This window comes from Strix uralensis, chromosome 4, assembly GCF_047716275.1.
Source record: "Strix uralensis isolate ZFMK-TIS-50842 chromosome 4, bStrUra1, whole genome shotgun sequence".
Lineage (NCBI taxonomy): Eukaryota > Metazoa > Chordata > Aves > Strigiformes > Strigidae > Strix > Strix uralensis.
In genome coordinates, this window is record NC_133975.1 from 78,607,845 (window position 1) to 78,621,478 (window position 13,634).

General features: G+C 40.3%; 2 protein-coding genes across 6 annotated transcripts in view; one reads left to right on the forward strand and one right to left on the reverse strand.

The window, feature by feature from the left end:
* The window catches only part of MGAT4D (MGAT4 family member D), a 98,017-nt gene that overhangs the window by 45,588 nt on the left and 38,795 nt on the right, over window positions 1-13,634 (reverse strand). The window lies entirely within an intron of this gene.
* On the forward strand, window positions 1,111-12,792 carry ELMOD2 (ELMO domain containing 2). 5 transcript variants are annotated; one of them, XR_012628799.1, is made up of 10 exons: window positions 1,287-1,353; window positions 1,660-1,807; window positions 2,548-2,576; window positions 3,924-4,018; window positions 4,818-4,947; window positions 5,896-6,029; window positions 6,647-6,715; window positions 7,888-8,021; window positions 8,442-10,002; window positions 10,541-12,792. XR_012628799.1 is itself a non-coding variant. In XM_074867359.1 (9 exons), the coding sequence occupies exons 2-9, from the start codon at window positions 1,663-1,665 to the stop codon at window positions 8,597-8,599; spliced, it is 894 nt and encodes a 297-aa protein (XP_074723460.1). In that variant the 5' UTR covers window positions 1,111-1,185; window positions 1,660-1,662; the 3' UTR covers window positions 8,600-12,792. The 5 variants fall into 5 exon arrangements, 4 of the variants coding, with proteins under 4 accessions (XP_074723460.1, XP_074723458.1, XP_074723461.1 ...); XM_074867359.1 differs by lacking the exon at window positions 1,287-1,353 and adding an exon at window positions 1,111-1,185 and having other exon boundaries at window positions 8,442-12,792; XM_074867357.1 differs by having other exon boundaries at window positions 8,442-12,792.

The window sequence follows — 13,634 nt, forward strand, 5'->3', positions numbered from 1 at the left end:
CACTCCACCTAACGTGCATGCCGCAAGACAGAAGCACACTCATTATATACAATAAAAGAAATGAATATTCATGTAATTTTTGAGACGTACACACCTATTTCCAGAGGATCTAATGCATATGTTAATACATTGCTCGAGTACTAAAATTTGGGTGTCTCTGAGGAGCTTCCATGGGGGTTTTCGGTGGTCTGGGGTGGTCCCTAGTGGTTGTTGAATAGGTGTCTTAGTGTCCTTCCCATGAAGTTTTTTTCACATAAGGCCTCCTCTTGCCATAGCGCTGAGGGATCTGGTGGAGTTGAGAAGGCTCAGTGTGAGGTTAATGGTTGGACTGGAGGATCTTCAAGGGATTTTCCAACCTAGATGATTCAGTGATTCTGTCTTGGCTCATGGCTCTGTCTGTAAAGTTTCTCAGCTTTCTCATTTTGACTAACACATGTGTCTGTTGGTTTCTCTGCCCTCCCCAGGATGTTCCCATCACAGAATTACAGAATCATCTAGGTTGGAAAGGACCTTGAAGATCATCCAGTCCAACCATTAACCTAACACTGACAGTTCCCAACTACACCATATCCCTAAGTGCTGTGTCAACCTGACTCTTAAACCCCTCCAGGGATGGGGACTCCACCCCTGCCCTGGGCAGCCCATTCCAACACCCAACAACCCCTTCTGGAAAGAAATGCTTCCTAATATCCAGTCTAAACCTCCCCTGGCACAACTTGAGGCCATTCCCTCTTGTCCTATCTCTTGTTACTTGGTTCAAGAGACTCATCCCCAGTTCTCTGCAACCTCCTTTCAGGTAGTTGTAGAGGGCAATGAGGTCTCCCCTCAGCCTCCTCTTCTCCAGACTAAACCCCCCCAGTTCCCTCAGCCGCTCCTCGTACGACATGTGCTCCAGACCCTGCACCAGCTTCGTTGTCCTTCTCTGGACACACTCGAGTAATTCAATGTCCTTTTTGGAGTGAGGGGCCCATCACAGTTGCAAAAGTGCTGTCCTTGGGCGCATTCCTGTCGGAGGCCCCTGACAGCAGTTAGCACCAACTGCTTGCAGGCATCAGCGAGCAGGCACCAAGGGAAGGGACAGCCGCTTGCAGAGGGAAGGCGGCTACGCCTGCCCGCGGCGCGCGGCGGCCCTGCCCGCGGCGGCCCTCCTCTCCCGGCGGAGCAGGCCGAGGCCCCGCCGCCAAGGTGAGGGAGAGGAGCGGGCGGCACGGCCGGCAACGGCGGCCGGGACGGGGAAGGACCCTCCTCCCACCCGGCGCTTCCGCCGCCGCCATCACTTCCAGGTCGGGGAAGGCGGCGGCTTCCGGCGGGAGGATGCGGGGGGCGGCCGGGCGCCCTTAGGTCGCCGTCAGGGTGGGCGCGGGGCGCTGCCGGGGCAGGTGCCCGCTCCCCTCAGCCGCGGGGCCGGGCCGGGCCTCCCCCCTGCAGCTCGCGCTGGCGGGGGGCGCGGACCCACAACAGCCCGTGAGGGCGGCGCGGGGCTGAGCGGGGCCCGGCCTGAGGGTGATGGGCGGGGTGTGGGGGGTGTGTGTGTGTGTGTGTGTGTGTGTGAGGGCGGGAGCTGCCCCCCAGTGATGGCGGCTGGGGGTGTCGGGGCGGGGGGAGGCTGGGGGCTGCCGTCCCCCCACCTCCCGCTAACGCGGGGCTTTCTTCCCGCAGAAGATGTTGGTGTACTTCTGGGGGTTCCTGTACAGCAACTACTTTCGGTTTTGGCTGAAGTGGATCTTGAGGCTGCTGACGCGGAAATGCGAATTGCAGCGGGTCTTTGACGGCTCGGGGGCAGGGGCGCGGCGGACGCTGAGCATAGGTAATGTGGGAAACTAGCTGGAAAAACAAAGAGCTGGACACCAGGACCCGGCCGGGGGCAGCCCCTGGATCGTGTGTGCACTGTTCCCTCCCGGCCATGCTGGGAGATTTTTAAATCGGAATGGCAGGTCCAGTTTCCTTGCCCGCTTGCATAAGCTAATTCCGGTTAGCTTCAAAAAGAGAACCAGAAATCTTAAGGTTTTTTTCCCCAGAGTCCTCCCGTTACGTTGTGTTGGTTTTTACCTTCCCGTTATTACCAGAACAGTCGTGAATGCGTTTTTCTGGGGAAGGGAGGAAGGGTGCTTGATGCAGAATTTTGATCTGAAATTGTAATTTAAGAAACTGCACAGTTTTTGCCGTTTTAACAGTAGCTTGAGTAAGTGAATTTTCTTCCTTATTCTTTGGTAACAAAAACATTTCTAAGAATGGAAAAACATCAAGACATATTTTTGTCTCAACATCTTTTCAACTTTGTCTTTATTTTTGTCCATATAATTGATCGATGTTTTAAAAAAAAAAATTTTCAGCGTTTTACTCGAGGATTATAAAAAAAATCAATGTAAATTAAGACTTTCAGTTACCTGATACCTGTTGATAATAAGATTGAGTAATTCTTGATTAATTGCATGTATTAAAGGGGTGCAAAACTTTATAATACATGCCACAAGAACACCTACTGTCAATTATTTAAAACAATTCAGCTCAATGTAACTGTGACTTTTACTTTTTTTTGTATTTCAGAACATTCACTGGAATCGTCAAAGAATAAGGTAAAAGATACTAGAGATTAAGCTGTAATAAAACCTTCTTTCAGTGACAGATCCCAGGAAAGATCACACGCATTTACTTTTTGAGGGCGGAGGGAAGTAGAGGAATAAAAGGCGGAGAGGAGAGAACAGCACTTGGGGTTCTGTATGCTAGGGTTAGTCAGGGCTTCTCAAAAGTAACCCTCACATCCCTTCAAATGTTTGTTTCCATCTCTCTGGAAGGTTACCTGCTCTTTAGCAAGTCATCTCTCGGAGCTTCTGCTCTGGGAGAGGGTCAGTTCTCTGTCACAACAATCTCTTTTGCTGTTTTTGTAGAAACAAGAAGCGTGATATAGATAAAACACGGGTAAAACAATGAAATGTAGTGTATACAGTAGTGTCTTGAATTGTGGAAAAAAATGTAATGCAGGTTTGCAGGCAGACATCTGACAAGCTCATTCCAATTTTCCTGTAGCAGTTGAACCTAAGCTAACAGTTCAAACCCTTGAGTTTGTATATCTTGAGCAAAACTTTTCCTCTTTAGACAGGTGACTGTATTCCCCCTTTTTCTACACGGTCACTGCAATGGGATGTTGAGAGAGAATTAGTGACTGCAACGAGCATCTTTGTTGCAGTAGAGCACAGTAGGGGTGTGTCTTTTAGCATCTCTTAAATCATTATATCAAATTTATTGATGTTCAGTTTTAAAAGAGTTAACCTTTTGCTTTACTGCAATGGAGCTGCTTTGGTGTCAACATGAATTGTACTAAAGAATGCGCTGTGACCATAAAAAGTTCAGAAGACCAAGTTAAATTGTTGTGAAGTGATTTTAGGTAGGCAGTGTGTAATTATCATTACTATCATTTGCCCTTTACTCTAGAAAACTGCAGAATAGCAGTATCTTACATTAAGTCATTCATAAGTATATTCATCACAGCATTGAAACCTCAACTTTGTCCGTTCACAGTCTCCTAATTCAGAAGCATTATTTCCTTATTGAAGTTTTATCACTTTTGCTCCTCGAGAGCTGTGTTTTTCAGTTGGATTAGGAAGAACATGTTTCAATTCAGCATTTTAACACAAACAGGAACCTAGACTAAGCAACTCTCAAGCTTTTTATTTATTCTTTTTGAGACTCCTGTGTAAACATTGTTGCTTACAGTCTGACAAAGTTACAAATTATGCTTTTATGTAATTAATGCAGAGCTTTTATATGTGATTTGACCCCGTTTATTGTAAAAATTTGCAATAAATTGACTTTTATAGTAAAGAGTACGTACGTGACAGGTATACAGAAGCTGAGAAATAAGAATGAAGTGATGATAGATTTCTGCATTCCTACTGAAGTCTTTTACTGTGTTAACTGCCTAGGTTTTAAGAAATGCTGTACATGCCGAGGAAGCTGAAGTGGAGAAGTGTGTTAGAGATGTAATGAAAGAAAAGAAAATTGAACAGAAGGATACAGGGTATGTTTGGAACTCGAACATGAATTCTTCACGGCAGATAATTCTGACTTCTTGGTGTGTTCTCACAGTTGCTTAATCTGATAAAATATTTGGGCCATTCAGCAGAAATCTTTAGAATAAAATAGGAAAATAAGGTATGGTTATGTCCTCTTCAGTTCTAGAAGGTAAATTGCATGGATTTGGGATAACTGCATCTCTATCTTGCAAGTCCCTTCTGTTACGCTTTATTTCTAAGTCATACGATTATCACCTAGGTTGATTACATGAACTATGTAATCGCTTAGATATATTTGAGATATATAGTGATGTCTGATTAATGTTGGCATTCATCTCCATAAGTAATTATGAGCGATTGAGAGGAAAAATCATGAACTGTCAAAATTTGAAAGTTTAATGAAATGCTTCTTTGAAGCTATAAGTATTTCTGACAAAGTTTCACTTTAAGACTTGCAAAAAGTTTGGAGGTAGGTGAAGGTACAGGGGTCAGGACGATATATGGAGTTCTCTTGTGTCATCACAGATTTTAGCTAAGTTTTTTTTTTCTTCCATAATTTAAGCAAATAGGGCCTGACTGCAGCACTGGAATTGTCTAGAGTTTCTTTAAGTAGAAATACCATCCATGTAGCAGTAAGGTTACCCAATATGCTTAGTTTGAAAGATAAGCATAAAGCACTTCCTATAATTCTAGCGTTTACGTTGCATTAACATAAGAAAGGTCTTATCTGGTAGTTCAAGCAAGAGTTTAAGGCTAACTACACCTCTTTAATAGCTTCTGTGTGGTGTTTTGTTATTATTTCAGGTTTAAGACAAATCTGCATATAACCTTACTGCAGATATCAGGTTATAAAAGACTTTATTTGAATGTGGAAAATCTGAGGAAGGTCCCGTATGATTCGGATAACGAAGAACATGAGGAACAGTTAATCGAGGTGAAAATAATCTTTTAAATACAAAAGCTTGTTTGGTTTTTTTTTTTCCTCCTCCAAGTCCAACAGCTTGAATGAACTTAATTTATTGGTAGTATTCTTACCAGCTGGCCTACTTAAAGCTCTTTTCTACTTGTGAACTGCTAAGCCATTACAGAAGAGACACATACAACATACAACATCAAAGCAAAACAAATTAGTAAACTAGAGTTACTTGCACTGAGATTATTTTGTGTGAAAACAGATAAAACAACACATAAATAGCAAAATAATTTTGTAATGTGTCACTGAAGGACCGTAACTAAAAAGATATTTAACTTTGTGCACGTCTTAAATTTTTAAACCAATAATTACAAAATAAGACACTAGTGTTTTCTTATTACTGCATCCCAGTCAGTGTCAAAGAGAATAGTTTAATGCTGGAAGGTAAAACCTATCAGTAATGTATTTTGGGTAACAATAAATAATAGCAAGCAAATAACATAATAGTGCTTGAGGCTTTTTTAAATAGCTTCTACTGTGCAAATATATTAGCATGTCATTTTCTTAGCATTTCGTAAGTATCTCAACCTGCTATGCAAGTCCCAACATTGCTGTGTTAAGTAAGTGTTTGTTGAGAATTCGTATTTCAGTTTATAGCTGTCCTATCAGAAAATGACACATAAATTAATTTTTGAAGTGAAATGAGTCCTTGTTCCTTTAGTATGGATACAGTGGCTTTGTCCGTGAAGGAAAATTATTGCATTTAATGTTAAATGTAATCATTTTCATAATTGCTGAAATAAGCGATTGTAGTACGACTATAGATTGCCACTAACAGAAAAAGAACATCATGCAGATTGTATCCTGTTCCTTGGTGAATGGTTTCTAACGTGCAGCAGCAAGTGTTCTGAATTTTGTGACTTGGAATACTTTAGCAGCTGTGCATAACATGGAAGCATATTTGTGCAGCTTTGGAATTTGCTGATGCCTCATGAGAACCTGAAGGCCAGAATCACCAAGCAGTGGTGTGACATTGGCTTCCAAGGTGATGACCCCAAAACAGACTTCAGAGGAATGGGCCTGCTGGGGTTAGTGAATCTGGTGTAAGTGAAACGTAGTATTTCATTTCGGTTGTAGCTGATTTTCAATATCTGTGTATTTTTTTAGTTAATTGCTATTTCTAATAAAGTCTGAATAGAAGCAAGTAGAAACGGTGGCTTCTGTAAAGTGAAAAAATGGTATTTTCTAAATAAGTCAACATTTCTAGCAGCTGCACATCTGTAAATGCGTGGTTGGATAGAGGCCAACAAGCGAGGGGGGGAACAGAAAGTTGCCCACGACACCTTATTTTTTTTGTTGTCGTGTGATAGATTTGATAGGTTATACCTTAGAAAGTAACTTGTCAAAAGCTTTTAAAATTCCTGAATTACTGTAATGAAAAATAAACAGGTTTGTGTAACTTTGCTAAGCTAATTTGTAAACTTGGGTGAACTTCATATTTGATGTTCAGATCACAATGATTATTTTTTTTCAACAGTATTAGTTCACACTGAATATAATTTAATTTGCTACCTTGTCCTTGGTTTTCATTTTGTGCCATTTTCCAGTACAGAGTAGTAGTCAGCTTTAGTTTAAAGCTACACATTTTGATGTTGAACTCATTGGTATTTTTTTTAGATGACCTTAAAAAGTAACAGAAGATCCTGTTTTACCCTGACAGGTATTTTAGTAAGCATTACACCGACGAAGCTCGTCAGATCCTTTCTCGTTCAAATCACCCAAAGCTGGGGTAAGTCACTCTGGCTTTTTCTGACTTGTTCCGTGTAAGAGCTCATGTGAAGACTGCCAAGTACGTGTGCTGAAGATAAAGGGGAAAATATTTGTGTTTTTTTCCATTAAAGGATGGAAAAAGGGCTGAAGTAGAAAGGTGTGAGAAACCAAACAGAAATCAATTTCAGGCTGGGAATTATGTGCAGCTCTTTTTTCAGAATAGACTTGTTGGGACAGAAACATTGCAAAATATTGACTGTGGTTAACACAGTGAACACCTTTAACACCATAGTTAACTTTATTTGTAATAGACTTAGACAAGATTTACAAATTAAAACTTACTTTTCGCCTTCTTACTGATCCTGTGTTGGGATGGTATAGATTCTCTTAAGGTCCCTTTTCTGCTAGGTTTCTGTTCTGTAATAAGTATATACAAATAGATGTTTTGCTGTTGTTTAACTTCATTTTTGAAAACTTTACATATCAAAACATTTAGCTCATGTGAAATATACTCTAAAACCAGTCAGATACAGAGGAAAGCTGGGAAACCTGTGTGGATCATCTGATCCATCTAGTCCCCAGTTAACCACCTAACAAGAATGGGAGCCTTTCATGACTTCAGTGGTAAATAATATTACCTTGTGCAACTAGGTCATGAATAGGATATCTGAGACATTTAGATCAATTAAATACCCATATCATTGACACAAATTAATCCTTTTTTTCCCGCCCCCAGAAACACCTGTTTTAACAGCCCTTTAAGAATTCCTATTGCAGTGCTTTCTATACCATGCAACATAAAAACAGATTTTTTTTCAGTTTGAGGAACAGGTTGAGATGGCTGTTCCATTTATACTGTAACAACGTTTTTTTTATGCCTGATTTTTAATTCCAGCAGACTTAATGATTTCAGATGAGCAAATTGAGGTCAATGTGGATTAGCCTTACCATGTCATTATTGCCTATACTATTTGCCGTACTGTTGTATAGAAAACGGGCGTTTTTAAATAACTTTTGCATGGTTGGGTGCGCCAGAGAACAGAAGGAGTGGTCTGTAGGCCAGAGTCAGCTTGACAACAAGTACTGTAGGAAAAATTGACTCTTACAGTTACCCTGATGCAGACTGTTACAGGGAGGCTTTTAAGTCCTTCCATCTGTGAGGTAAAATGTGACCTATGATTGGTGTTGCAGATATTCTTATGCAATAGTTGGAATCAATCTGACAGAAATGGCATACAGCTTACTTAAGAATGGTGCTTTAAAGTCTCATCTGTACAACATGGTCTCTGGATTGCCACAGATGGAACACTTCCATCAGTTTTACTGTAAGTATCTGTAGCTTCTTTAGTACAGACTACTGGGGGAGGCCTACAATGTAGAGCTTAGGTTTTTTGGAGTGTGTTTCCACCCTTTTCTCATTAGCCAGAGCAAGCTGTTTACCTTCTGGAACACGTATTGGAAATGCACCTGATGCTTAAACATTGTGCTACACAAGTGTATATTTAAGGGATAAGTTTGGGTGCCTCTCTGTATATTAGAGACTGCAGTCTGAAAACTCAGTATTTGCAGAATTTTTTTATTTTATTCATTATTACAGTGTCTAAAAGCTTGCTGTTGACCAGGATGGGACAGTTGCTATTTTAAGGGATTGAACAGAGTCTAAAGGATCATTCTAGGTCTAGCTAGATCAAAGCAGAAAATTGTGGAGGTCATTTTTGCAGATCTGTATTTTATTTTCTTCACAGGTTATCTGGTTTATGAGTTTGACAAATTCTGGTTTGAAGAAGAACCAGAAAGCATTATGCACTTCAACCAGTACAGAGAGAAATTCCATGAAAAAATTAAGGGACTTCTGCTGGATTGTGATGTGATACTAACCTTACAAAACACAAAGAAACCTTAATTCCTCTGCAGTCTATGAGGTTCTGCATAAAAAAATGGAATTATGCATTTGGATGGAAGCTTTGCGTGTTTCACCAAAAACTGTTTAACGATGGAACTTTTTTTTTTTACATTTAAAAAAAAATAATCAAAATCCAGTTAAGAAAGCTTGGACAATCAACCTCTGTTTACAGGTCTTTATATGCTATTCTCCAAAGGACAGCTTTTTAAAAACAAAAACCAACCGACAAATCTATGAGAGCCTCTGGATAGCTTGCTTTCACAATTTCTTTTATGATTTCTTGGTGCAGGAACATGAAGCAGGTATCAATGCCGCATCATGTTTTCCATGAATAGGTTTGACTGTTAATTGTCTTTTAAAACCTTTTTAGTCAAAATTACTCTGGTTTTAGATTTTTTTTGTGTTCTTGTTGTGTACATGTAGTCAGTCGTTCACTCATCAATTTTAAATTTCTCTGTAATGAAGAGGTCCACGAAGGGGATGTATTAGTCGCTTATGATTTTGGTGAAGAGGCTTAATCCATCAACATACTGACATACTTACTAGAAATTTCTTCTGGTTAAGGAAGTTCTTTTTATCTGTGGATTTGTACCAGCAAATTCCTATGCTTGGAAAAAGCTTGCAAGCAAACAAAAAGAACCACAGATCTTCAGTGTGAGGATCAGATTCTCAGACTAAAGCTACTCCTTTTAAAAATATTCCTACTGTAAAAATTCTTGATACTTTCTAATCTGACTTCAGCTGCTTCGGCTGCTTGGCTTTGTGTCTGTTGTCAGCCCTTTCTTTTAGCAGCTAATGGGGTATTCTCAGTGGGAAATACAAGAGAGTTAATTTAGCCCTTTTACAAAGTTTACTCATTACTTTACTGCAGCTGCAGTCCCTATTTTGTGAAAATAAATTCACACCTGAGTACAAGTCTCTAACAAAGATGTATTTTCCATGGAAAGGATGTAACTGTGACATGTTCCTTAGTCTTGGCATCCTCAGACAATCTAGTCAATAGGACTTCACATCTATATTGTGACTAATTATTGCTTAAAGCAACTTTAAACAGATCTGGTATGACCGTCACTTCATTTTCTAAAACCTACTATGAAATAAGTGCCTTCTGCTTTATTCAATCAGTGTTTTATTTTGGTTCTGTAACCAGATCATAGCCTTAGAAGCTTGAGTTATTTGGGAAAGACTCTTTCAGTATATACCTAAATAGCACACAGTGGCACAAAATTTGTATGCCGATAGAAGCTTTCATGCCTTTTTTTTTTTTTTTTTAATCATCTCAGGTGAATTAGTTAACTTCTAGTCAGTGACTAATCATTAAGAGATTCCTCAAGAATACAAATATTGAACACAAGAAGGAAAAAAAGACAACCCCCTTTTTGTAATGAGTGATGTTACACTACGTAAGTATTAAATGTATTATTATAATATGTAATACTACATCTCCTAATCAAAACCCAGCTGGACATGGTCGTGGGCAGTCTACTTTAGGTGCCCCTGCTTTGGGCAGGGCGTTGGACTATGTGATCTCCAGAGGTGCCTTCCCACCTCAGTAATTCTAGGAGCCTGTACTGTGTAACTAGTGACTTCTTGCACCCAGTTGGTCCCGATCCCTTAAGGTTGGTGATCTCTTATTTTTGGGAAGGCTCCCGATCAGGGTAGGCAGTATATATGTAGGAGGTAATGCAGTTCTGTTTTCTTTTTATGACACCTTACATATAGACGAGAGTTGAACAGCTCTCAAGTTTAACGTGCAGGGTGGAGAAGGGTTCATCTCATCTGTGTTGGCTTGGTGCTACTCAAAAAAAAAAAAAAGTCACATGAAGATGCTTGTAGGGAGAGTATTTATGGTAATGCCACAGCTTGTAAGCTGAACAGCTAAACTGACTAGATTAGGTACAAAACTGACCACAGGAAGCCTAGTTCTTTTGCTACTCCCAGGTACTTGGGCCCTGCAATTCTCACCACTGAAAAAAACTGAGATGCTGTGGAGAGTGTTCTGGGATGCAGGTCCTGCGGTGGAGCTCTGTTTCTCTGACCCTTGTAGATACTGGACATCCCTAAAATCTGAGGAAAGAAGTGGAAAGCGGACCCTCCCAGTGGCTGAGAGGTTAGTTCTCCATTACTTTCTAGCCCCAGATTCTGTCACGTTTGTCTTCCTTCATTAGTAATTTTTGCTATTGCTTGTACATCTCCTTTGCAAGCAACATCAGACCGACTTTTTGAATTTCAGAAGTGACCCCAGTATGTTTAGCAGCAGCAGGAAAGGAGATCCCATTCTTTATTTTCATCTACTGCTTGCTAGCAAGTAACAAAACTGCTCAAGCCATCACTCTCAAACACTCCCCTGTGCTAAGAGTCTGCCACCTTTCATTTTTTTGGCAACAGTTGCAAAAATAATGTACACCCCCTTGTCTTTCCAGCCTTGAAACTTTCACTCGGCTCCTTGTTCACTAGGAGACTGACATTTAATTACTGCTGAGGCTTTTAAAGCCCAGCCATCAAGTTTCACATTTCCTATCACACACCTAAGCTGTTTTAGTGTAGAATGCAGATTGAGCCCGATGAGAGATGCATCTTTGGTTTTTTCTTTTCTTAAAAATCAAAGTGTGAGCTGGGAGTAAACTGGCAGCATACAAGGGAAGAAAGTAAACCCAACCATCATCAGATGAGCGAGATATATGGGAATACATTAGTTTGCATGTAGTAATTAAGGTGAATGTTTACGTTAGGCTCCAATGCACCGTCCCAGTAAACAGTTAGAATTTGCATGTGGTTTTGTACAACCAAGTAGCCCAGTCCTTCTGTCTAGGAGTCACTCACTATATGTAGACTAGTACTGGGTGTCCCCGTTTTGCACCAGTGGTAGGCTAATTGTATTGTGGTGGTAGCTAGAAAATAGATGGGAAAAGGTAAAAGTGTTTAGGGAAGGGAAGAGCAGTGTTTTTCTCGTCAGCGGTATTTTATACTAACTGTTGTAGGGTGACAATCCTTAAAGGTTACGGAAGATTCAAAATGGAGGTAGGCCACCTTTCTGCAAGTTGATATAATCAATTTGTTTAGTATCAGAATTTGTTGCTCATGGTTTGTTCTAAGAGTCTTAAAACCTTGGTACATTCTCCTGTTATTTATTAACTGTCATGTTTTAAAGTATGTATTATCTTATTAGAATTTGCAAGTACTGTTAGTTTTCTAACTTGCTGCCTCTTTAAAGCATTCACTATGTGAAACCTTATATGCAATAGTAATTTTAGAAGAAAAATCTAAAACTGAAGACAAGGTGGTTCTCTAAATTTTTTTGTTGTTCCTGTAGCAACTGTTTAACAAACTACCTCCGCTTCTGTTGTTTAGTGTATGCTTGAAATATGGTGCCATGAACAAATTAATCTGAAGATAAGTAGAAGCTTACCACAAGCAGAAATAAAATCTAGTCTTTCAGTAAGTAAATGCATTGCTTCATAAGTAACCAACTTGATCAGAAAGCGATTTGAAGACAGTGCTACTTAGGAAGCAAGAAACTGAAAATGTTTCTAAACTGGTTGTGCTTCTGTCATCTGATAGAGCAGAGTAAAGAATAGGGCATTTTGTCCTAAAGGACAACAGGAAAAGGGGCCAATATAAGCACCTCAGATAAATAGTTTTGTGTTCTCACTCTTTGAAAAACAAAACAACAAAAAAAACCCCAAAAAATTAAAAACACACAGAGAAAGCCCCAGGCATTCGTTTTCTAGGTTTTCCATCCTGGTTTAAATAACAAACAGTTTACAAAAAAAAAAAAAAAAAATTGGTTAGCCTTGTTTTAAGAATTATCATGATGAAAAAGTTTGTATTTAGTTAGGTGGGAGTTCAGCAGTCGGAATTCTTGAAAATACTGTTAGTGTGTGGTAAAGATGTAACCTGTTGTTTCTTTCTGTCATACTTGTTTTGTGTTGCTGTAGTACAATGGTGATCAATCTCTGGACTGATGTTTCTTGTGCCAGTCTGTATATTGTCTTTCTCTAGAGAAGGAAAAAAACCCAGCCCCAAGACAGCTTGTGGGCAGTTCCTTCTTATCACACTGTGCTTAGACAGCTGCGTATTAATAGAAATTTCTGTTTACCACAGTATAAAAGCAATAATGTAAACTGTGATGTCCGTGTGATAGAAAAAGATGTTTACATATGGTAGCAAATAAAGAACGAGTTATTCCAAAATATTGCCAACATTAGTGTGTTATGACCTGCTAGAAAACATAACAATTTCCAGTTAGCCACATGCACTGTGATATGAGAGAAAGCTTTATCCTAGCTTCTGTTTTGGGGGGGTTTCTGTTTGGTTTTGTTTTTCTCTCCAGCTCCAAGAACTTATTTAGAGGTCTCTATGGTTCTCATGTTCTCATGCCATGGAAAGGCATTATTAGGAAATAATGCTGCAGTACAAACTGTTGAAATGGCAGGCAGCAGAACATCTGTGTGTATTGAAGCCGAGCTGGCAAACGCAACAGCTGGAACAAAGGCTAGCGGGCTCACATACATCTTCTAGGATCTGATTCACCATCCAGGATATGCACACCTTAAATCAAACACCAGAAGAAAGGAGTAAGTCAGATTTAAATCTGTGAGACCCATACAAAAACTGTTTGCTTTTAACTCTCAGGATCAGTCGGATACCACAGAAGAACATGCAAGTCCACTTGAAATCTTACATCTGTTGTAACAGGAAGTGGTGCAACGGGAAAGTCCGAGTTCGACACACATGATGGATTTGTGTATTACGGCCTTTCACACTCCCTCACTCCCCCCACCTTCGTCAACCTGATGTTCCTGAGCCCGGTCACGGCTCCCCTGCGCTGCCCAGACCAACGGCGTTAGGCTTCCGCATCGCTGCCGAGGGGCTTCTCCAGCCATCACCTCACTTTGTTCTATACCTGACCCCAACGGTGGCTGCAGCCCATTTTTCAAATTGTTTTGGGCCGTACCCCAGAACGTAGACCTCACTTCCTTGATATATAGCATATATGAAAAGCATCTCGGGTAGGAAGGAGGCAGAGAGTAGT